The sequence below is a fragment of the Saccopteryx bilineata genome, chromosome X, assembly GCF_036850765.1.
Source record: "Saccopteryx bilineata isolate mSacBil1 chromosome X, mSacBil1_pri_phased_curated, whole genome shotgun sequence".
Classification (NCBI taxonomy): Eukaryota; Metazoa; Chordata; class Mammalia; order Chiroptera; family Emballonuridae; genus Saccopteryx; species Saccopteryx bilineata.
Window position 1 is genome coordinate 112,729,212 of NC_089502.1, and position 23,786 is coordinate 112,752,997.

The window sequence follows — 23,786 nt, forward strand, 5'->3', positions numbered from 1 at the left end:
ATGCATAGTAATGTGTTTGCATTTTCCTTCCTTTTCATGTGACTATACTGATTAAATTAAACACTTTATGTGAATCACTCAGGGCAATGCTTGGGGTACTGTCTCTTCACTAAATAGTAGGTCCTTCTTCCCCTTCACAAGCTACAAACACCTGCATTAAGACTCACCGCTGTCTACTGTGGCCGATAAGACTGAAAGAGGTGGCGGTGCACAGAGCTGCTCCTGTGTGCTGAAAGGTTGGAGGACTCACTACTACTTCATTTCACTTACCTTCTATTTGGCTGCTTCTTTTTCATCTTTGACTTGTATCTACTCACCAGGGTGCCAAAAAAAGTTGCTCACAAAGACACAACTTTGGCAAAATTCCCTTAACAGTATATGCTTTCTTCTTCACTGACTTGTGGTTTCTGAGAATTGGCCTTATCCCTGCAAATGGGGACTTGACCAGCTCCACCAGTCCCCTAACTGCAAACAGTCCTGCCTTGACTCTGGGGCTTACTGATGACTTGATGTGCTGGAGGATGGACAAAGGGAACTTGTCACTGCAGGCCTTTCTCCAGCAAGGGGCTGGGAAGGGGCCATCATGCCTGTGGGCTCCTGTATTGACAAGTTGCAGCATCTTTGAAAGCAGCCAAGACATAAAAATGGTAATTTGTGTGTGCGTCTGGAATTTATGAGCTTTAAATTCTTGGACCAGAAGCCTCTCAATAAAGGAAACCACTACACGCACATAAATATCCAAATCAATATTAGTCTCTTTGTTAGATTCTAGGTCAGCAGATCAAGACTTCCAACTGGCAGGATGATTGTACTGGGAATGGAATGAGCCTGAATGCTGTGTTTCAGAATAGAGGTGGGGAGCAGTAAATGTGGGATGTAGCAGGTACTGGAAAGGGGTAAAAACTTCTCCTTTTAGTGGGTATTGAGTCACTCCCAGGCACATTGAGAATTTCACTATATTATGACTTAAAACAGATCTGTGGACTCTTCAGTGGAGGTGATCATCATTTATAATATGGTTTCCAAGGGAAAGCCATTTTTATGTTACAAACAACTGATTTTTAAATGCACTTTTGGGACAAGGTGAGAAGCTCTTGAAATTCTCTGTTATCAGTGCCTTGAAATCCTAGCAGGTTTACAAACCAACCTGGACCTCTCTTTGGACATGGGCCTGCATATAGTATTTGTTGAATAACACTAGAAACCCATTGATGCAATATATTATCCATATTTGACTATTCTGCTACTTGAAGCTTTCCTATGAAGATCAGGGGTTTTCCACAATGAGAAGCAAGCCATTTAGGAAACCCTTTGTATAATTGGTTGTATTAAGGCATTGTGTAAATATGGGAGTGGATAAATGCCTTAATTGATATGTATAACAAAGATTTATCTGTATATTTTAAATCCTAATCCAGAACACACACATACATGCACACAGATATGTCATCAAATCTAAGACTCCATTGATTTCTCAGAGGCACTGTTATTTTGGGTGCCATTAAAAAAGAAAAGACTGATGCCAGTTAAATTATTTCATTCCACTGATTGTAAAGGTCACTGCAAGTTCAGAAAAATTGAAACAAAATAAAAATTGCTTTTTGAAATCAATGAAATGCATATATATATAAAATATACATATATTACTGAAACAAAAGTTTCTGAAACTTTTGCTATGTAGGATGTGTTATAAGTATTTACTTCACCTCCATTGTGATCTAATATACTTAATTAAAAATAAAGCTAGCCCCACTAAATTTGTTAAGAGCACACTAATGTGTTTTAATTATAAACTACAATATTGTATGTTTTTATATTGCTTGATTTTCTAGAGAGAATGAGAGAGAGGGAGGGAGGGAGAGCAAAGCATTCATTTGTTATTCTACTTAGTTGTGCATTCATTGATTGCTTCCCGTGTGTGCCCTGCCAGGGATTGAATCCGAAACCTTGTGGGATGGAATCCACAACCTTGGCATTTGGGGACAATTTACAAACCAACTAAGCTAACTGTCCAAGGCCAGTATTGTTTTAAAATAAAGAGTTGGAGATGATATGGCAAGACTGATTTTTAAACCCAAACCAGATGTCCTGCCATATGTTTTGGTAATTCATTTCATTCAAATGTTAATTGATGGCCTACTGCTTGTCAGAATTCTTAATGGCAAATGATAGAAACCTATTTTGAGCTAGCTTTGGCAAAAGGGAGATTTACTGTTTTATATAAGGGCAGAGGTATGCTGGTTGTCCCAAGGAAAGATAGAACCAAGGACTCAAATACTGTGGGATCTCTCTCTCCCTTTTTCTCTGTTTTGTCTCTGCTTTTCTCTGATTATTTCATTTTCTTAGGTTAGTATTCTTTATGAGACCCGTTGTCATTTTTAACTACAGGGCTCATATCTGCCTTATTTTACTACCAGAGAAAAATCCTCTAAAGGATCTGATTGTCTTAACTTGGTTGATGCGATTGTCCTTATGGTCAGGGGACAGGATAAAACAACCTCCACCAGAAGCACATGGGTGGCATGAGAAATGACCCCCAAAAGGAGAGGTCCTCTTTCACTTGGAAGAATACAGTAGAAGTCCAACAAACCTAGAAAGGGGTAGCACCAGGCATTGTATATTGGACTTTTGCCTCTCTTAACAGGTATTGCACAAGGCCTACAGATTGTAATTTTGAAAACCAGAATTGCCATAAATTCAGTTCCACTTTCTTTTTCCCCCTGAACTTGATTCTCTCAGTGAAGATAATAACTGACAGCAGCTAGTATGTGACTGTCAGTTCAAGGGCAATGAATGGAAACTGGATGCTTTCAAAATCAAAGAGAGAGACTATTCAGAAAAGAAACCATTTTGTCTCCTATCACAGGCATAGCTGGCCAAATAAATTGTGCATGAAAGGCCTCAAGTGAAATCCAAGTTTTCATCTTTGGGTACTGATCCTCTATCAGTGAACCAGAGAATATTTCAGAAGGATGAAACATCAACTTTCAGCTGAGTAGGCTGCAGCCTATCACTTATATTCTCATGATGTTCATTTAAGGGCTGTTTTCTGGAAATGTCTTTTCTCACAGTCTCTTCTCTCTCTGCCATTTAACTTACTGTGTTAAACCATCTCCTACAGCTGTGCAATTAAAAGCTTGCTGTCTACCATTCTTAGTACACACTGCTGCAATTTTATTTTCTTAGTATCTCACTTTCCTAAATCCTGTTATTCTCAGTTTTGCCATAATCGGCCAAAATTTTGTAAATTATACCAATGGTATACTGCCAAGAACTATGTACCACTTGCAGTTTTATTTATGCAGCTTTTTTTGAATCTTAAATATAGTATCTGTTTCTGTAAGTACAACCTTCACTAAGGGAGATGGGCATCTCATTTTGACATTGATACAACTGTTCAAGGAGATCAGTAAGTGTACAATAAAGTTTTTAAGAAAGAAGCCTTTTGAGGGACTCCTGGGGAGGAGCACCTTGTTAGCTTTTCTGGGGCAATAAGTGGAAACAAACCCCAAAAGTTGTCCCTGAAGAGTTTGATGTCTGGTTGGGAATACAGAACGTACACGCATCTGAAATGACGTCTGAAAATCCAAAGCAGTATAAGATCAGTGCTAATTCAAAAATGTGGATAGAACGTCTCAATGTGAACAGAATTTGAAGATTAGAAAAGACAACCTAAAGGAGCTAGGCTTTGAAAGAGCTTTTAAATCAGGAAAGGGACTAAGAGGAGGGGAAGGTCTTTTCAGCTTGGCTACACAAAGGCATGAAGACAGAAAAGTAGCTGTGAAATTGCACAGTATTTGCGTTCAGAAGAGTTCAATCCTTTTTTCTCCTGTAACTGATATTCACTTTATTCTCTGAGCTGAGAGTACAGTCATGAACAAGGTATCAAGGGTTCACTGCCCTCCCCAGGTTAACATTCTAGTTCCTGAATGACACCTACCTCATGGCATTACACTGAGGACTTAAAGAAGCAATGAAAATGGAAAGAACCTGGTGAAGTTTAGAGTGATGTGCCATTGCTAATTGTTTATTACTAGTTGGAGGAGTAGGAGGAGGATAAGTTGATGTGCTTGAGTACAGTGATTTCACCTAGAGGTTGAAAATGGGGGAATGTTCTGAGCGAACGTGATTTGAAACCATGTACTGCACCCTTATCCACACTAGTCACTCCTTTATACAGATGAGCAAACTGAAGCTCAGGAAAGAAAGTGGCTTTCCCAGTCAATACCACACAGTTAGTGCAGGAGCTGGAACTTAATCTCAAGGCTCTTTCAGTTGCATCCTATCAGAGAGGATGACCATGAACAGTTGGGGAAACTCGGTCCCTAGTGACATTTCATGGGGATAGAACATTCATGTTCTGAACAAAGCAAAGGAAACCACTGCCTCCAGAAGCCTTCCCTTCTCAAATAGTCAGATGTCTTCATTTTGAAAAAATAAATAATTAACTAGACAAGGCCATTACCTATGGGTCTTCAAAATATTCTAAATCACTATTTTTTCAAAATTTTTTACTAAGATCCATAAGAAGAAATCTATTCTACTGTGACCTATTATGAGGATGAAAATATTATTTATTGTCCTATCATGACACTTTTGTGCATGAAAGGGAATGCAACTGATAATAATGCTGGGACAACAGTTACAAAATGGGACTGTCTCATGCAGACTGAGGACGCCCTATCACACCTATCCTATTTCACCACAGACATACTACTTATGATCCATTAAATTGTTTCAAAAGTTTGAAACACAGTGCTTGAGTTGATTATTGATACATATGAGGAGCTTGGGATCATGATTGAGAAGGGAAATGAGGGAGATGTGGTGAGGTGAATGTGAGATGTAGTATAAACTTGGTCTAGCTGAACATTTTGGTGAATATTCTCTCCCAAGAAAAGCCCTGGTAATAGACATTTCCTTCAATCTATTCCCCTTGATGAGCAAAAGGTTTAGATCTATATTTCTGGGTCATCTTTTTTCCACTTGGAACAGCATCTTCTCTATGTAGCCCCTCCTTTTCTCACCCTTGAGCTTTCATCTGTTAGTCTGCTACTGATTTAGAGGAGGAAGGCTTCCAAGGAAGAATGCCTTATTTATAGTTACTGGCCCTCTGCATACTTATTTGGGGCCTGCATCTTGGAGTTAAAATTGATGCATTTGGAAACCTAAATTATTTTTTCTGCACCACTCCTCCAAACATTCACACTTATACACAGCTCCTGGACATCTCTCCTCTGGCTGAAATGTTTGCCAAGATATAATAGAGCAGGTCGTGTGTGCCAGTTAAGCATGTGGACCTCACTCCTGGGCCTCTTCAATGCCCCCTCCCCATATAGTAGAACTTTATTTTAGCTATGAAAGCCCTCGCAAATTAACCATGGAAGAGAGAAAGGTTACAGCTCTACTCTCTGTCCACCCTTCTTTGGGGCCCTCCAAATGTTTAAACACTCATATATGTTAGCGAGAGCCACAAGACTTCCTACTGAAAGACTTAGTAGTAATACTTCACAGCAATAAAGTAACTTTCTATAGGCTCCTATTTTGTAAAGATCTTTCGGTCCTGAGGCATATAAGGAACCACGAGGGTTTTCCTGCCTCAAAGGATAAACTAAGCTAATAGCTTGAGCCTAAAAGTCACTTATTCCTAAAGCAAATTTTATCATCTGATTATCTGAATTCATAAACTAGATTTGACAAAAGTTTATTTTACTAGACAGGATTGAATATGTGGTTTTTCCTGGGGGTTATTAAAGTGTGTGTGTGTGTGTGTGTGTGTGTAAAATAAATCAGACAAAAATGGTTTACACAGAGGAATGTAAAAACACACACAGAAAACTTGGGTAGCACTGAGATGCCTGGCTATGCTTAATGGTTTAAAAAATTCTTGAAAAACATATCAGGCCAGATATAACTTTGTCATATTTTAATATTTTACCAGAAACTCATTTATGTGCATATCAGCTCAAGGTAGTATGTAATTCAAGGTACTGAATTAAATATAACATGTGATTATGAACCATCAAATAAGAAACTTGTAAAACAAACCAAGGACAGTAGTAACTATTCTAATAAAATATTTTAAAATGTATAAATATGCCATTTAGCTTTTATGGAAATCCTATGAGGCATGGATGATTGGGGTATTTGAGTTTTAGAGAGATTCAATGGCTGTCTTGGTTCTTTAGAAACAGAGCCTGTGAATTTTTGAGGGAATGCTCTCAGGAAAACCTATGTATAAGAGAGAGAATCCCTCCCCCCCCAAAAAAACCAAGCAAATATACAGTCTTGTCTCAGGAACATAAGTCCTACAGAATTGTCATGAGAAGTAACACCTATTTACATCTATGCAGTTCTAGGAATCTCTTTCTCGACAGTAGACTTCTGGGAGTTCAAAAGCCTCTTCTTGTTATGTAATATCTCTTCCCTCTCAGTCATGCTGATGATATTTCTGCATGTATAACTCATTAAGAACTTTGTGGGTCTTTTGTGAATCTTCTTGGAGTTTACTTCATTAGAAAAAAGCCATACACACAAATTGCATAGACACAAACTTTTCTCTGTTGTTTCTCTGTTGTTAATTTCTCTATTGATAAGAATGTGAGACACATCCTTTATCTCTTTAAAAGACCTTTTGTGTGACTGAAAGTACAAAGGATTTGACAGTCATATCCTTGGCTTCATCTTTAAACTATATCTTTCTGGCAATCCCTGGATCTGATCTCTGTTCAGAAGTCATTCAAATGTACATTTCACTTTAATGCAACTGCAGGGTAACCCCTTTGGCAAATCATTTGCAAGTACTAAATCAAGTACTGGCTCTCACACATAAATGCTCTGTGGCTTCCAATAGTGCAAAATATATTTTTCTAAACATCCAAATCTCTCCAGTATTGTCACAGATTTATATGCTGATGCTGTCTGACAAGGGTAAAACCATTTCAGACATATGAGCCTAAGGACACATAGTTTATGTGTCATAAGAAACTTAAGCAGATTTTTTTCTTTTCTTCCAACATTTATTTTTATTTTATTTTATTTTAATTTTTGACAGAGACAGAGAGAATCAGAAAGAGGGACAGATAAGAACAGACAGACAGGAAGGGAGAGAGATGAGAAGCATCAACTCTTCGTTGTGGCACTTTAGTTGTTCATTGATTGCTTTCTCATATGTGCTTTACCAGAGGACTGCAGTAGAACAAGTGACCCCTTGCTCAAGCCAGTCACCTTGGGCTCAAGCCATCAACTTTAGGCTTTAAACCAGTGACCTTTGGGCTCAAGGTAGCGACCATAGGGTCGTGTCTATGATCCCATGTTCAATCCAGCGACCCCACCCTCAAACTGGTGAGCCTGTGCTCAAGCCAGATGAGCTAGTGGTCAAGCCAACGACCTCGGGGTTTCAAACCTGTGTCCTCTGTATCCCATTCCAATGCCCTATCCACAGCACCACTGCCTGGTCAGGCTCTTCCAACATTTATTGACTAGAAAATCTGAATTATATGCTAGGTATACAAGGCAAATTAGACGTGGTTCTCACCACTGAGCAATTTAGAGACATTGACTCCATAAAATATTTTAAAATTAAGCCTAGACCTGTGTTGTCTAGTGTGGTACCTACTAGCTACATATGGCTATTTAATTTAAATTAATTAAAATTAAATACAATGAAAATATTTAGTTCTTATTGCACTAGTCATATTTCAAGTGCTTAATAACCGTATGTGGCTAGTGGCTACTATATTGGACAGTGTGAATACAGGACATTTTCATCATTTCAGGAAGTTCTATTAGGCAGCAATAATCTAGAAAAAGTCAGTAATATCTAATGAAAGGATAAGCATCTATCCTTGTTTTAAATAGATTTGTCTCTTCTCTCACATATTAAAAAGTCAAATATCAATGAGCTACTACATACTTTTTCATTAAATATTCTAGCATGCTTTATAATAAAGAATGCTGTAAAACCATGTTTTTCAATATTTTTTTGAATCCCAGACTCTTATTAAAATCTACTGAAAGTTAGCAGTTTTTTCTGCAGGAAAGTATATTCATGTATCAAAAGGCATGTCCAATTACAAAGGGTTCATGGACTCTCTAAAGCCCTTCCATTGATCCGTAAGAAATCAGGGACTCAGGTTTAGAATCTCTACTGCAAAGTGAATTTTATGTTCCCATGAACATTCAATATAAAATTTTTGCTGCTGTATACTATAAAACATGACTTCTAATAATATAATTATATTCAAAATAATGATGATAAAAGGGAAAAACAAAAATTTCTGACAAAGCATTAAGAATGCAGAGCAAAGCGTCGGCCTGGCGTGCAGAAGTCCCAGGTTCGATTCCTGGCCAGGGCACACAGGAGAGGCGCCCATCTGCTTCTCCACCCCATCCCGTCTCCATCCTCTCTGTTTCTCTCTTCCCCTCCCGCAGCTAAGGCTCCATTGGAGCAAAGATGGCCTGGGCACTGGGGATGGCTCTGTGGCCTCTGCCTCAGGCGCTAGAGTGGCTCTGGTCGCAACATAGCGATGCCCAGGATGGGCAGAGCATCGCCCCCTGGTGGGCAGAGCGTCGCCCCTGGTGGGTGTGCTGGGTGGATCCCGGTTGGGCGCATGTGGGAGTCTGTCTGACTGTCTCTCCCCGTTTCCAACTTCAGAAAAATACAAAAAAAAAAAAAAAAGAATGCAGAGCAATATTCAAAATAACAAAAATAAACCCAACCCTTTCAGCTAAAAAAATAACACAGAACCAGAAAATCTCTCCATTTGGATAATGTATCATGGTCAATAAAGAAATATATAATTTTAGCAAATTGGTGATGTCTTCCAATAGTCTCAAATACTCCATTCCCTGTTCCGCACCACATCTTTTGGTGAGAAAACTTTAAGGTGACGGAAGGAGCACTCTAGTAGCCTTCTAAAACCAAAATTCTTGATGAAATTCTAATACATATAATAGCTATTTCTTTTTTTTTTTTTTTTTTGATTTTTCTGAAGCTGGAAACTGGGAGAGACAGTCAGACTCCCACATGCGCCGGACCGGGATCCACCCGGCACGCCCACCAGGGGCGACGCTCTGCCATAATAGGTATTTCTTAAGAGTAAGTTTGGTGGCCCTGGCCGGTTGGCTCAGTGGTAGAGCGTCGGCTTGGCGTGCAGAAGTCCCGGGTTTGATTCCCGGCCAGGGCACACAGGAGAAGCCCCATCTGCTTCTCCACCCCTCCCCTTCTCCTTCCTCTCTGTCTCTCTCTTCCCCTCCCGCAATCAGGCTCCATTGGAGCAAAAGATGGCCTGGGCCCTGGGGATGGCTCCTTGGCCTCTGCCCCAGGCGCTAGAGTGGCTCTGGTCGCAACAGAGCAACGCCCCTGGTGGGCAGAGCATCGCCCCCTGGTGGGCATGCCGGGTGGATCCCGGTCGGGCACATGCTGGAGCCTGTCTGGCTGTCTCTCCCTGTTTCCAGCTTCAGAAAAAGAAAAAAAAAAAAAGAGTAAGTTTGGTGTCTTAATGTTGTTATCTACCTGGACAGTCAGAATGAAAGGATTCAGTAAACCAAGAAGACCCTTTTTTGAACTTTGGGGGGGGGAAGAGTGGCTCTTTCTTTGAAAAGCTGTTAAATTAGATGAAGTTTCTGTAAGGAGAGCAGAATTATAAATGGAATTGGCTCCAGGTATGGATGAGGGACAGAATCCTACATGGCACTAAGTTTCTAATTTCTGAGCCAACGTGGAATTTGTATTTGTGTGGAAGAAGCACTGAAGCATTCTTTCCAAATAGTGGTAATCCAAACCATATGAGCATTGGTTAATGGTTGTCATAAAAAAAAAATCAAACCCTTACTTAACCAGAATTCTAAAGAGATGTCTTTATGTAAAAAAAGAAGAGTTTGTTAGGAAACCACCCCCTCCACCCCTCTCTCTCTTTCTCTTTTTAACTCCGTGGTAAACTTTTCCCCAATATGTATGAATCTCCTTAGCTGCTTTAGTAAGTACAATCTGTTGAAAATAAGTTGTCATTGATATTATTGTATTCTTCAGGTTGTCCATTTTGTTACCTGGTCATCCTTTTTATAGAAGTTAATGTATGGTTTTTGGCTGAATATAAACTGGAGGTTTGAAGGGGGGGGGCTGAATAATATCCATTTATTTTCTTATTTTTACCTCCTATCAATACTAAAAAGGAAATTTTCCATTCATTTGTGTATCAGTTTCAGTGCAAGTATTACACTATGCTACTCACAATGGCTTCAATTGAAAGGGCATTGATTGTCGATCTAACAAGAAGCATGAAGGAAAGATGTCTAAGGCTGATTTATTATCCCAATAAAGTCATCGCAGACTCCAGGATCATTTTTTTTTTTAATCCTTCGTTCTACTCTATCATCCTCAACTGAAAATCTTTAATCTTGAGAAATCTTACCTCATGGTTGCAAAATGATGCTATTCCTTCAGGAATTCATCCTTACACCGTAGCTTCCAAATCAGGTATCAGTAGTCCCATCTTATCATATTCCAAATTTGACATATTTATAAGTATGTGTGTGTGTGTGAGTGTGTGTTCGGTGATTTGGTGTCATACTTCATCGTCATATAGTATGCACTAACTGCTTTTTTTGATTTGCTGTGTTTCATATACAATTCCCATTTGAAATTTTATTAGGACCATAAAATATTGATATAAGATAATTCGTTTGCTCATTGCCCTACTGTCAGACTTTATTTTCATGATAGTAAACAATATATGATGAATGTATCTTAGAATGCTAATATACTTGTAAAATTGAGCTGCGCACCCCATGGGTCCCTGTCTTTCTAGTAGGTCTCAGTCCCTTCTCTTATGTAAAGAGCGACCTTTCTTATGAGTATACTTATCTCAAGTTATTTCTCAAAGTGTTGTTGTGATGGTAATGGAGATGCATTGAAGAGCTCTTCCTTTAAGGAAAAATTGGTTGGCTCAACTGTAAGCAGTAACCTTTCAGCCCCTTCAGAGATTGCCTCAGCTCTTGGGAGTGCTTCGCCCAAGTTCATTTCCTTCCCACAGTGTGACATATCGAATGGCTGATTGATGCACGAATATAAAGGTCCAGCCATTTCCACCCAAAATGAAAGGCTCACTGGGCTGACATCAGAGCTCAATTTTTCCCTCTTTTCAGGCCTGCTTCCGTTTTATCCCTTTCACAGGTGTTGATCCTTAACAAACATCATGTGCACTAAACTCCATCTCAGAAGCTAGCTCCAAGAGAAACTAAACTGTGATGGTTGTCTTCTTTGCTTTGAGCCAGAAATAAGTTCAGAGCTTTACTACCTAGGTAGGTTTATATGAAGACTAGGTTGACCTAGGGGAAGAGAGAAGTGCTCTTAATATGAGACAGATTTCCTGATACTTAGAAATATGCCACATGATATTGGAGAATCCAAAAATTCTTAGAGGAATTCTAGTTCAATTATGAATATGGAGAAATGGGGGCAGTAGAGAAGGGGAGGAACAGTAGAGTCTTTAACATTTTTAATATATTCAAAATGTATTTTGAAAACTAAGCTTCTTTGAGTTACATGCATAATAAAGTTTATTTTCCATTATGAAAGTAATATATGTTTATATATATTAGAAAATTTAAAAGGAAGAAGAAAAATATTTTATTATAAACCCTATTCTATGCATTGTTTATTTTGAATTTGATTGTTTTATATTGTTATAAGTCACACATTTGTATAATTTTGTTGTAGTACATTTTTCACTTAATGCTATAACAAATCTTTTATTTATAATGGCTACATTTCATTATATCCAATGAATGCACTACAGTCTATTTAACCATAACATTGGCTATTTGGTCATTTTATAATCTTTTGCTACTGTAAATGACATTGCAAAGAAATATTTGCGTGTAAATATTTTTCTATATTTAATATTATTTCCTGGAGATAGATTACCAGAAGTGGAATGACTGGATCAAGGGGTTTGAACGTTAGCTTTTGATTCATGTTGCTAGATTGCTTTCCTAAATGGTAACACAGGTTTCCATGTTCACTTTTTGATACGAAATAATGAAAAGTTTGTGTAATTTTGTACCTATCTGAGTGGCCAGAAACCAGGTGAAGAATTCTGGAGTTGGGGGATATTTTCAAAATGGACATATCCCAGCCTTTGTCCCTCCCAACTTTCTATTTCCACACTCACTATCTCTCATCCAGAATAGAAGTGGAGCAAGCACCATTACTCATTTACTTATTCTGTATGAGGATTTGAATAACCTCATAATAGAGAGTGTCTTTGTCTGTTACGATTGTAGTTCCCTATAGGTAAATGTGTGAGCTAGATGGTACCAACTTAACAGTCAGTATCAGACTAGGAAGTCTAGAAGGAAAGATCTCTAGATTTAATATTGCTTTTTTAAAGTTTGGGCTATGGTACTGCTTCAAAGATTAAGGATTTCCACTTACTGGAATTCAAGATTTAATATTTTAAAATTATTCCATTCAAACTTTTAAGCAGGTTTAAATTTAAAAATTAAGTACAGACTTTCTCACTGAGTCTGTGGTTTTCAAGGGTAGCAAAACTCATCAAGAAATTTTACTTTAGCCATGCCTTGTTGTGAACTTTTGAATAAACTTCCAGATTGTCGATTTTGGTCATTTCCTACAAGGTTAACAAAGCAGCTTTGTATTTCTTTTGTCACTAAGACATTTGATTCACCTCCTTACCCTTTATCTAAATTCATTGCACACAGTGGACTGATTTTCAGGTACCATACACACCCAGTTCCACTGAGTGTTCATGTTCTTTGACTGCTATAGAAACTGTGGGCTGTGTCTGAGTCACACACATTTTATTGTGTCTCTCCTGGCACGAAATTCATGTACACTGGCGTCTTCTCAGAGTGAACTTGACTTCCTTTAGATCTCAAGTTCAGAATTTCAGTTGGCACGTGGTGATTCCCAAATAGTGTGAGGCACATTTTGATTGGCTCTGATAATCTCAGCCCAGCCAGGTTCACTCTGAGAGGTCCCCTGTGCTTTCATGAATGGCCATAGAAGCTTTCACTCTTGGCTCTGCATTCTAATAGCCCCTCTTGCATGGACTGTGCCAAAGCAATGCTTCGAAATATTCATCCATATCATGTGGCTTTTCTTGCTGCAGTTTCTGTTCTTTTTTGTTGTAGGATCTGGAGACTCACCGCTAGAAGATGATGAAGTCGGGTACTCACACCCTAGATATAAAGGTGAATGCTTTGCTTACATGCTAATGAAGACCTGCTGATGCCAGGAGAACTTTCCTTTTTGCCCTGCAAAGCAGATTATAATAAAGTGACCAGAAAATGTAATTAAGTTCTAATTATCTGTCCAGGAAAAATATTTTGATTTAATGTGTATATGTTCCCATTAAAAAAATAAAGAAAAACAAAAGAAAGCAAACAAAAAGCATTTGGAAATATCTGAAGTGCTGGCCTTCAGCACCCCAGTGGTCATTTTATTCTCATTTAAGTTTCTTTCCTGTTGTTACTTCTGCAAAGCCAAGCTCTAGCTGATGAAATTGAAAATCAAGCTATGAGTTCTGCCTGATTCATACATTACAGCCAAAATCATCCAATGTAAGCCATCCAAGGTCAAATCTGGACCCAGTGCTGCTAATGTACTGAGATGAATGGGGACTGAGAAAACTTGATTTTCATAAGCTCATTTCATCATGCTCTTTCTGAGTCCAGCTTGGTTCCTAAAATGATAAGTAAAGTAAGTCTGTTGCCCCATGGAACTTTAATCTAATGATAAAGAACTCCATCTCTACACATTTCCAGCAATCCACCCCCAGCAAGTATAAAAAGCCTAATCAAGAATCTTCTATGCAGTCTCAGGTAAGTATGCCCACAGATATTTCTACTGGTGAGTCATTTCTCTGAAGCTTAGGGAGCCCTGGAAAAAGTGAAGGTAAATTTAAATTATTTCTTTCTGAATCTGGTTCCCTTTACAGTGGAGAAATAATTTAAAGAAAATTGGTTAATAAAGTTCCATTGTGACATTTTTCCCAGGAAATTTTTCCACATTCTGGCAAGAGGACATTGTCCTGCTCTGCTGTGATGTCTCAGTTATAGAAGAATCATGGTAGTGCTGGGCAGACCTTGGTTGGAGAGAGTCCTTCAGTTGTTTTCCACACAAGTGAAAAATCTTTCTAATGTCTAGTGCCTATGCTCAGGTGTGTTTCCCACCATAGCTCACATTTATTTTTGGCCTGTGAATACAAATATTCATTCCTATTCCCAGCTTCTGTACTAATTGCCTCAGGAATTAACTAGTCAAGCAAAGCACAAACTTTGTTAATTAGATGTTTGGGGTAAGAGGGTATTGTAATTCTTAACACTTCATAATTAATTGAGGGTTTAAAAATCTTTCTTTTCCCTTTGAGTCCCTTGTTGACAAATCTTCCTAAAACACATGCATGCACATATTACCCTTCACAAGTACAGTAGGGGTTTTCTAGTGCCCTTGGATCATCATTCCCCATGTTCATCCTCACCTCACAGCACTGCAAGTGTGGAAGGTAGACCAGGTGGCCAAAATGCATGCCTGCCTAAAGTTTATCCTGAATAAACTAAATAGGTCTTAAGGAGTTGTTTGTGTTGCCAGCTTTTAGTTTTAAATTTGGAGGCCAACCATTGTTAATTGAGATTTAGCTCTAGATCATCCAGTCCCTGCATAGTGCCTGGCACAGAGTATATACTCAATAGGTGTTTATAAATTAAACAAGTAAAATAAAGTGAAATGTAATCCACGTTTATTATGTTCCCAGAATGTGGCAAGTATTACTTTGATTCTTTTAATTGGAATGTCATTATATTGTCACACTAATTGATGGAAGGGAAAAAGCATGTAGAGATATGTTGGTATTCCTTATTTATAGATGGAGGAACCACAGATTAGAAAAGGTAGGTTACTTGTCCAGAGCAGTCACAAAGCTATCAATGATTATATTTGGGTCTGAAATCCAGATGTTTTAACTCAATGTCCAGAGTTTGCTTGTACTTTCTCATTAGTTCAGTACATGACACTGCCTACCCCAGGAACTTCAGATAATGGAAATGCTTACCACATTGGCCCAGGAAGATGAGAAAGTTTTCTTGAATTATCAATCTAGATTTCTCCCTAAATAAATCCTGTCTTAATTAAAGTAGCACAAGAGCTTCCTTTTTCTAAACTTCTCTCTTAAATGTTTTACTAATTCACTTTAACTCATAGTGCCTGTATGCACTTCAAAGTTAAGCCACTCACTGACATTTTCACTACTATCCCTGCAGGGCTGCTAAACTGTCAAAATACCTTCCAAAGATTTGTCTTGGAAAGCAATCCAAAAGAAATTCCTTTTGCAAATAAATGAAAACAGTATCATTTTCCACATGTTGACAACAGCACAGCTTTTTGATGTGCAGCCAGCTCTACTAGGAGAATTTGAAGACTCAGAATATAGAGCAAAATCTGCTAATTGCATGTTGTATCAAAATATGTGAATTTATGATATATGTATACCCAGGTCATTCTCTAAGCAGGGGTCTCCAAACTTTTTACACAAGGGGCCAGTTCACTGTCCCTCAGATCATTGGAGGGCTGCCAAATACAGTGGTCCTCTTACTGACCACCAATGAAAGAGGTGCCCCTTCCAGAAGTGCAGTGGGGGCTGGATAAATGGCCTCAGAGGGCGGCATTGCGGCCCGCGGGCCGTAGTTTGGGGACGCCTGCAATGTCTCCGCTAGGCTTAACTATTTGTCATAGGTACATTTGTGGAAAAGTCAACTAGAATGTGTGTGCTAACAATTGTAGGTATGCTGCCTTATGTTAGTTTACTCTGAAATTGTGTCCCTCCTAAACTCATGCCAATGTCCAGTAGCTGGTGGATGTGAGGGTTTTCAGCACTTGAGTGAAACAGGTGGATAATTGGACACACTTCCAGTTTGTATATCAGTAGAATTGTGATCAGAACCAAGAATTCAAAAAAAAAAAAAAAAAAAAAAGCCCTCAGCTGGAGGGACTACCCAAAGTTATCAGTCAGAAGAAGAAGTAAGGAAGTGGGCATGTATGTGATATGAGTAGCAGATCAGAGAGAAATAGAGTTTGAATCATACAACTTTAGAGCTAGATGGGACTTTAAAAATAATTTAATCCACTCTTGTCTCTTGTAGATGAAGAATATGGTTCCCTGAAAAATTTCATGAATTTTCTAGGGTTACTAGGAGATGAGTTTGGAAGTGTGCCCAGACCTCTTTAACTCTCTTCCCAATATTGTATCCACCGTATTGCACTAGCTCATTACATTTTCATCATCTCCACCTGGGTCTCCCATATTCAATCCTGCTACATCAGCCTTTCCCCACTTCCAGTGGGATTTCAGTTTCTCTCCCTGGAGCCCAGTTCTCAGTTAGGGGTTCCACAATTTGACCTGTGAGATGATGGTAAAAGAGGCAATAAATGGGAGCCAATTCGCAAGAGGAGAAGACTGGAGATTAGGAAGCACAAAAGCACTGAAGTCTAGAAGGGGAACAGAACAGACAGGAAAACTAAAGAAAGACACAGTGAACGAGTTAGGGAGAAGAGGGGGAGATGATAAAGATAAAGAGGTAAAGTGACTGGTGATTTTTAAGATTTAACATTATAGGCCCTGGCTGGTTGGTTCAGTGGTAGAGCGTCGGCCTGGCGTGCAGGAGTCCCGGGTTTGATTCTCGGCCAGGGCACACAGGAGAAGCTCCCATCTGCTTCTCCACCCCTCCCCCTCTCCTTCCTCTCTGTCTCTCTCTTCCCCTCCTGCAGCCAAAGCTCCATTGGAGCAAAGATGGCCCGGGCACTGAGGATGGCTCCATGGCCTCTGCCTCAGGTGCTAGAATGGCTCTGGTTGCAGCAGTGCAACGCCCCAGATGGGCAGAGCATCGCCCCCTGGTGGGCATGCCAGGTGGATCCCGGTCAGGCGTATGCGGGAGTCTGTCTGACTGCCTCCCCGTTTCCAACTTCAGAAAAATACAAAAAAAAAAAAAAGATTTAACATTATATAAGTCCTCTGAAAACCTATAAAAAAGTGCTTCTTTGAGGTTAAAGACACCAAGTGCATTTGAGGATGTCCTTGTAGGTGATATTTCCCATTACAGTTGGGAAAAAAAGGCAGAAAGAGAGAGAGAAAGAGAACTATCCCTCACTTCTAGTAGTCACAGAAGTCAGTAGTTTGCAAATCTCAGTGGTAGGTATCTATTGATTTTTCCAGAGTTTGTCTTAAGGATACATTCTTATACTTTTGATTATAGAAGACAAATCCACAGCTTGGCAGTGTGAAACAAGCATAACCAAAGGTCTTCTGGTTTACTTGTGATCTGAAATCTAGTTTCATGGCCTACCTGGAGCCATCACCAAACAAAGCACTAATAATTTAAAATTGGTTCAAGAATTCTTTTATATAAAGAAGAATATAATGGAGCATATATGCTCATTTGTACTTCACTTCAGTGTCCATATTTTTGTCACTTAAAAATGTTAGCACGTATAGACTATATGTGTAAACTGTGGAGGAAGGAAAATTTGCTCAAAGATGGTCTGTAGGCCTGGTGTAAGCTCCTGCAATTCTGCATCAACATGGTCAAATTTAATCAGCTCTATACTAAGCCTTCAGGGCATGACTTTTACCCAGAAAGTCCAGGGAATACTGCTTGAGTCCTGAATTTAGGACCCACTTAAGGCTTTCTGCAAAAGATTGCATAATGAGACACGGCAGCACAAAGGTGAAATAGCAATTTATGTACCATGCCTGGCATGGCTTAGAAGCACTCAGAAACACATCCTCAGAAGAGAATTTCTGGGAAAGTCGAACAGGATGTGACCTCCTTCCTAACCACATGATGGCGCATGAACCCCACTCACTGACAGCTCAGGTGCTGGGGTGTCGTGAGAGCCTGGCAGGCTTATGGGAACTCTTCTCACTAGTTCCCACTGACTGTGCAGTACCCACTGTGGGAACTTCCCCACACAGAAGCAAGTCTTGCAATAATAATTTTATGGCTCTCATCGAGCTCCTTCCAAAGGCACAGGAAGAAGTTCTGATTTATTAGCGTCATCCTAACTGTGCTCTGTGCAACTACAAGACCAAAGTCAAAACACCCTGTAACTGTGCCATTTGGGAAGGATGTAACTCTTACCTACCTGGGGCATAACTATAAACATCTGAAAAAGGGAGTTGCTTCCCTATGGCAGCAATGATTCTGTTAAATACTGTGGGGAAAAAAAAACCTGGAAATAATAGCTTCATTCACATTAATTAAATAGTATTATGAGTTTTTACAGAGAGTGTGCATACAGACTTGGGAAAATCTAAATTAAACAATTATTGACTTTCCTGCCACTATGTATGGATAGTTAGGGTTCACAATGGTATCAATTGTCCTGAACAGAATTATATATCTAGTCTAAGGGGAATATTATAAAGAACAAGTGTTTATTGAATATTTACTATAAGGTAGGCATGGTGCTAAGCACTTGATATGTATTTGCGGGGGTTCTCATAAGAGGCCTATGACATAGGTATAGGTATCAGCTCAGAGAGGTTAAGTAACTTGTCCAAGACCACATAGCTACTAATGGAGAAAGCTGGATCTATATTCAGGTATATCTGACACATAGTCCCGTGATCATAACCTCCCCACTCAGAAACACCTTACACGACATGGGGCATTATTTATAAGTCTAAAATCTGGAATGTAGCCAGTCAGGGATTTCTAGAATGAGGAGTCGCATTTTCTGAAGATGTCATTTTCTATTTCTCCCTTCCTTTGTTTCTGTTACCTGTAGACACCCCATGGTGCTCCCCCATCAAGGTGAAGTACGGGGATGTATACTGCAGGTCCCCTCAAGGAGCATACTACAAAACAGCCCTGGGAACCAGGTGTGACATTCGCTGTCGGAAGGGCTATGAACTGCATGGCTCTTCCCAGCTTGTCTGCCAGTTAAACAAACGGTGGTCTGACAAGGTCATCTGCAAACGTAAGTAGCCCAGCCCCATGTTGGGTCATCAGGATCTATCAGGGCTAGAATCGTTTGCTCTGAGAGGCCTTTTACTGAATGTTTTGCTGTCTTTGATAAGAAAAACTCCCCTTGAGAGCAGAAGGCGGTGAGATTTCTTAGATATGGTGAATGTGAGATGATGCCTTTTAGACAGAAGGGTGTGATCAGCTGTTTTGGAAAAGGGGAGATAATAGAGGCTTGTTCAGCAAATAGGTTATAGTTATTCAGTAAATGCTGGCCATTTTAAAGGTGTTGGAGATTTAGAAACAAGACACACACAAGGGCCTCACAGAATACCATGAGAGACATCAAGACAGAGATGTTAACTGTAACAGTATATGAATGGCACTAAGCCATGACCTTGTGGTAATGGCTACAAGAAGTATTTCCCAAGAGGTAGAGCTTAGGGAGGCAGGGAACAAGTTACTGAAAAATGCTGCTCATTCCAGGAAATGAAGTGTGCCTCAGGGGAGGAGACCTGAAGAACATTTCAGGGGCTGACTTTAAGCTTCATGAAAGTCCTATCTTCAAATGGTACAATATTGCTGTAGCACATTTTGGATACCATCATTTTTCAAAACAGCCACCATCTATTGAGCTCCTGTTGTGTGTCAAGCGTTTCACATGCATTCAGTTTTTTCAACAACGCTATTGATATGGGTGTCATTACTTTATTGTTAGGAAAACTGAGGTCTAAAACTGCAGCCATGTGAGGAGGCTGGCCTCCACAGACTAGGCAACTGGGTGACTATAGTGGACACTTTTCAGTGCTTCCCCAGATCTCTCAGGATGCCCTTTCACCTTGTGTGCCCATCCCCCTCCCTCACCCCAACTTTGCTTTTAATAACTTGCACCTTTAATCTTGAGGAAGGAAAGGGTATTCTCCTTTGGAGGACTGCCCTCTTTGTTTCGACAGGGAGAGCATCCCTGTGACTAGGATGCAGCTGCTCAATACTGATTAGTAAAGAATTATGAAAACCCAGCTTCCTTGCCTGGAGGCAGGACAAACTCAGATTCATGCCCCAGAACTCCCTTCAGGGAGCAAATGGAGCTGACTTTGCTTGAGGTCTTACCTTGAGTAGTTTCCTCCCTTCCTCTGTTCTGCCTTCCCTCTCCTCCCTAGTCTCCCCTGGGAGCACTTTCTTATTAAATCCCTTGCACACAAATCCTTGTCTCAAGATCTGCTGCTAAGGAACCCAACTGTAATGCCAGTGGCTGAGGCCAGGCAGATCCACACTGGATTCAGGCAGATGGTACGGGAAGTGCAGAACCGGAAAGTGATGGGCCATTTCTGTTTATTAGAATCTCGCAACAGCAGATGACCAACCAAGCAGGAAAAACCGCTTCTCAGGGCAGCAGGTGAACAAACAGAAAAATAGCCTCTCACCGTGGTGGGCAGGCAATCCGCAATTCACAATCCGCCTTAAACGAAAGCACCGATAGCCTTATATAGACTATACACACATGCCTCTGCCTCATGGTCATGCACTAATCATGCAAAGTGAAAGCAAGCGAGCCTAACATAGCTGTTTTCCCAACAACTTAAGACATTAGCTTAGCTGGACTGCCAACCCGAGCCACTTTGATACAAAACTTTGTGTCTCTTCTGTGTGACATGCAACCATCCATTGTTTCTCTAATTCTAACCATTGTATTTAGATTAACTTTTCACCCTATGCTTTCAGAGTTTCTGGACTCTAAAACTCTATGGACAAAAGCTACAGAATGCTGAATATCTGGTTTTCTGTTTTTCAGAAAAACGATGTCCTACCCTTTCCATGCCAGCAAATGGAGGGTTCAAGTGTTTAGATGGTGCCTACTTTAACTCTCGGTGTGAGTACTATTGCTCACCAGGATACACACTAAAAGGGGAGCGGACAGTCACGTGTATGGACAACAAGGCCTGGAGTGGCCAACCAGCCTCTTGTGTTGGTAAGAAAATATCACAGCCTAACCAGGTGGTATTGCAGTGGATAGAGCATCTGACTGGGATGCAGAGGACCCAGGTTCGAAATCCTGAGGTTACCGCTTGAGTGCAAGCTCATTTGGCTTGAGCGCAGGATCACCAGCTTGAGTTGCAGGGTCACTGGCTTGAGCGTGGGATCATAGACATGACCCCATGGTCGCTGGCTTGAGCCCAAAGGTTGCTGGCTTGAAGCCCAAGGTCACTGGGTTGAGCCCAAGGTCACTGGCTTGAGCAAGGGGTCACTCTCTTTGCTGTAACCCCCTGGTCAAGGCACATAATGAGAAAAGAGTCAGTGAACAACTAAGATGCCACAATGAAGAGTTGATGCTTTTCATCTCTCTCCCTTCCTGCCTGTCTGTCCCTATCTGTCCCTCTCTCTGTCTTTCTCTCTGTCTCTATCACCAGGGAGGGAGGGAGGGAAGGAGGGAGGGAATATCAGAGCCCTTAGGAGGCACATACTTTGGAATGAACAGGGATCGTCTGTCCAGTGGATTTGAAAGGAAGCACCAGTATCCATGTGTAAAGCATAAGCACTCAGCTTTGCTTTCAGTAACTTTCTTCATCCCTAGCTCTTTGACTTAGCCCAGGTCTAACCTCAGTCTCTATCCTCCCTAGCTGACTTCACAGCTGATGACTTTCATCTGACGTCTGTCTCTTTTTTTGGCTTGCTATGGAGGCAGCTTTATGCTGGCAGAGGGAGGGCACACTCCTGCTGCTTTAGATCAGGGATCTGCCTTGTAGCACTGAGCAGAGTTATTGACACTTGCAGGGACAGTCCTGCCGAGAACATCTGTGTCTTTCACACAGCAGATGTAGTTCCTTTGTCATTGATTCTAGTAGTCAGCAAGCACTTAGTTTGCTATGGATATTTTACCTTACTCCGATTTGGATATTTTACTTACTCTGGGTTTGTTGAACAGTAGTTCTCACAGTGTGATTCTGGCAGCATCACCTGGAATCTCTTTAGAAATGCAAATTATCAGCTCTGCTGAATCTGAAACTCTGGGGGTGGGCCCAGCACTTTTCCTGTAATGAGCCCTCCAGGGGATTCTAAAGTGCTTAGAGAGCTACTGATCTGAGGCAGTGCTTCTCAAACTTTAATGTGCATCAGAACCACCTGGGGACCCTGGTAGATATGCAGATTCTAATCCACAGGCCTGGGGTGGGCCTGGGATTCTGCTAGGTCATGCTCTATTGCCAAGGTCTCTGAACCTTGGCACAGTGAACATTTGGGGCCAGATAATTATTTGTCATGGTGTCCTGTCCTCTGCACTATGGAATACTTGGCAGATCTTTGGTTTTTACTTACTACATGTCAGTAACTTTTTCCTTCTCCTAGTTGTGACAACCAAAAATGTCTCAGACATTGTCAAATATCCCATGGAAGGGGGAGGAGAGGAAAGAGAAAAATCACTCCCCCTTTGAGAATTACTGGTGTATGACCATGGATCCCCTCCCTGGCTACTTACTGGAAACACCTGAGTATCTTTTATTTTATTTTTAAATATTTATTTCTTTTTATTACATTTATTGGAATGACAATGGTTAACAAATTCTACAGGTTTCAGGTGCACAATTCTATAACACATTATCTGGAATCACCTGAAAATCTTTTAGATGCTAGTCGTACCTTGGTCTTACCCGAGAGATTCTATTTATTGAGCCTGTTGTGGGACAGCTGGAGGGGGAAACTGGCATTATAAGAAGTATCTCAGGTGGTTTTCACTTGCAGCCAAACTGTGGAACACTGTGAGCAGTGGTTCTGGCAGTAGGGTCCCCTGACCAGCAGCCTCTTAGTGAATTTGTTAGAAATGCAAAGTCCTTCACTCCAGGTCTACAGGATTAGAAACTCTGGGGTGGGTTTTAGCCATCTGCATTTTCACAGACCTTCCAGGGGACTCTGATGCTCTAAAATTTGAGAACCAGCCTTAGAAGATTAAATTATACTCCAAATTGTGCCATTGGACCAGCAGCATCCGCACCAGCAGGAAGCATGTTAGAAGTGTGGAATTTAGGGACCCATGGCAATCCTGGCATATCAAAATTGACACTTTAAGAAGATCCCCAGGGGATTCATATGCCCTTAAAATGTAGAGGCAGACTGCTCTAGGTAATGGCTTTCAACTCTGGTTGCCATTATAATCTGAATCTCTGGGGCCCTGCTGTTTTCCCAAAGCTCTCTCATAAACTGTTACAGCTACCAGGACCCACTCTTACAGAGCATTCTAGTCCAATCTCCCTTTCCACAGGTGAGATATACAGTTCATCTGACTTGGTCAAGATCACATGGAGCCAAGCCTATTTCCAGACTCTCAAATCCAAGATCTCTGAATCCAAGGACAGCTCTGACATTGAGATGCTAAGTCAGCTGGCCGTAGGAGCTTCTAGGATCTGCCCATTCTCTAGAGATCTATTCAGCTGTTTGCTAATGTGCTTTACCATGAGGACTCCTTCCTGATTACTCAGTGTCTGATGCAGATACTTCAGGAGTAAGACTGAAATTAGATGCTACCCTCTGGGGGGCAGATACGCAACAACTCCTCGAATCTTGGTCTCCAGGGTGTCTTCATGATGACACACTCTGTCTTTCCTGTTAGCATCAGCCATTTTCACTCTGCAGTTATAAGATTAATAAGCTATATATAGCCAAAGGACCTGGCTCGAGGCGTGATCAAAACCCTTCTATACCTGAGTCACAGCCTGATCCATACCTTGTATCAATTTGACAAGAGAATCAAGTCCAAGTAATTACTCATATAACTGACTCATATTTATTCTAGGAATCTATTTTACTAAGAT

General features: G+C 40.5%; 1 protein-coding gene across 2 annotated transcripts in view; it reads left to right on the forward strand.

Annotated features, from left to right (window-relative positions):
* Window positions 1-23,786, forward strand: part of SRPX (sushi repeat containing protein X-linked) — a 95,136-nt gene that overhangs the window by 42,714 nt on the left and 28,636 nt on the right. The window contains exons 2-4 of one of the 2 annotated variants that reach the window (XM_066249076.1): window positions 13,159-13,218; window positions 18,809-19,000; window positions 20,777-20,953. In XM_066249076.1, coding sequence (XP_066105173.1) covers window positions 13,159-13,218; window positions 18,809-19,000; window positions 20,777-20,953 — 429 coding nt within the window. The remainder of the gene's footprint in view (window positions 1-13,158; window positions 13,219-18,808; window positions 19,001-20,776; window positions 20,954-23,786) is intronic. The other variant, XM_066249077.1, reaches the window with a different exon arrangement.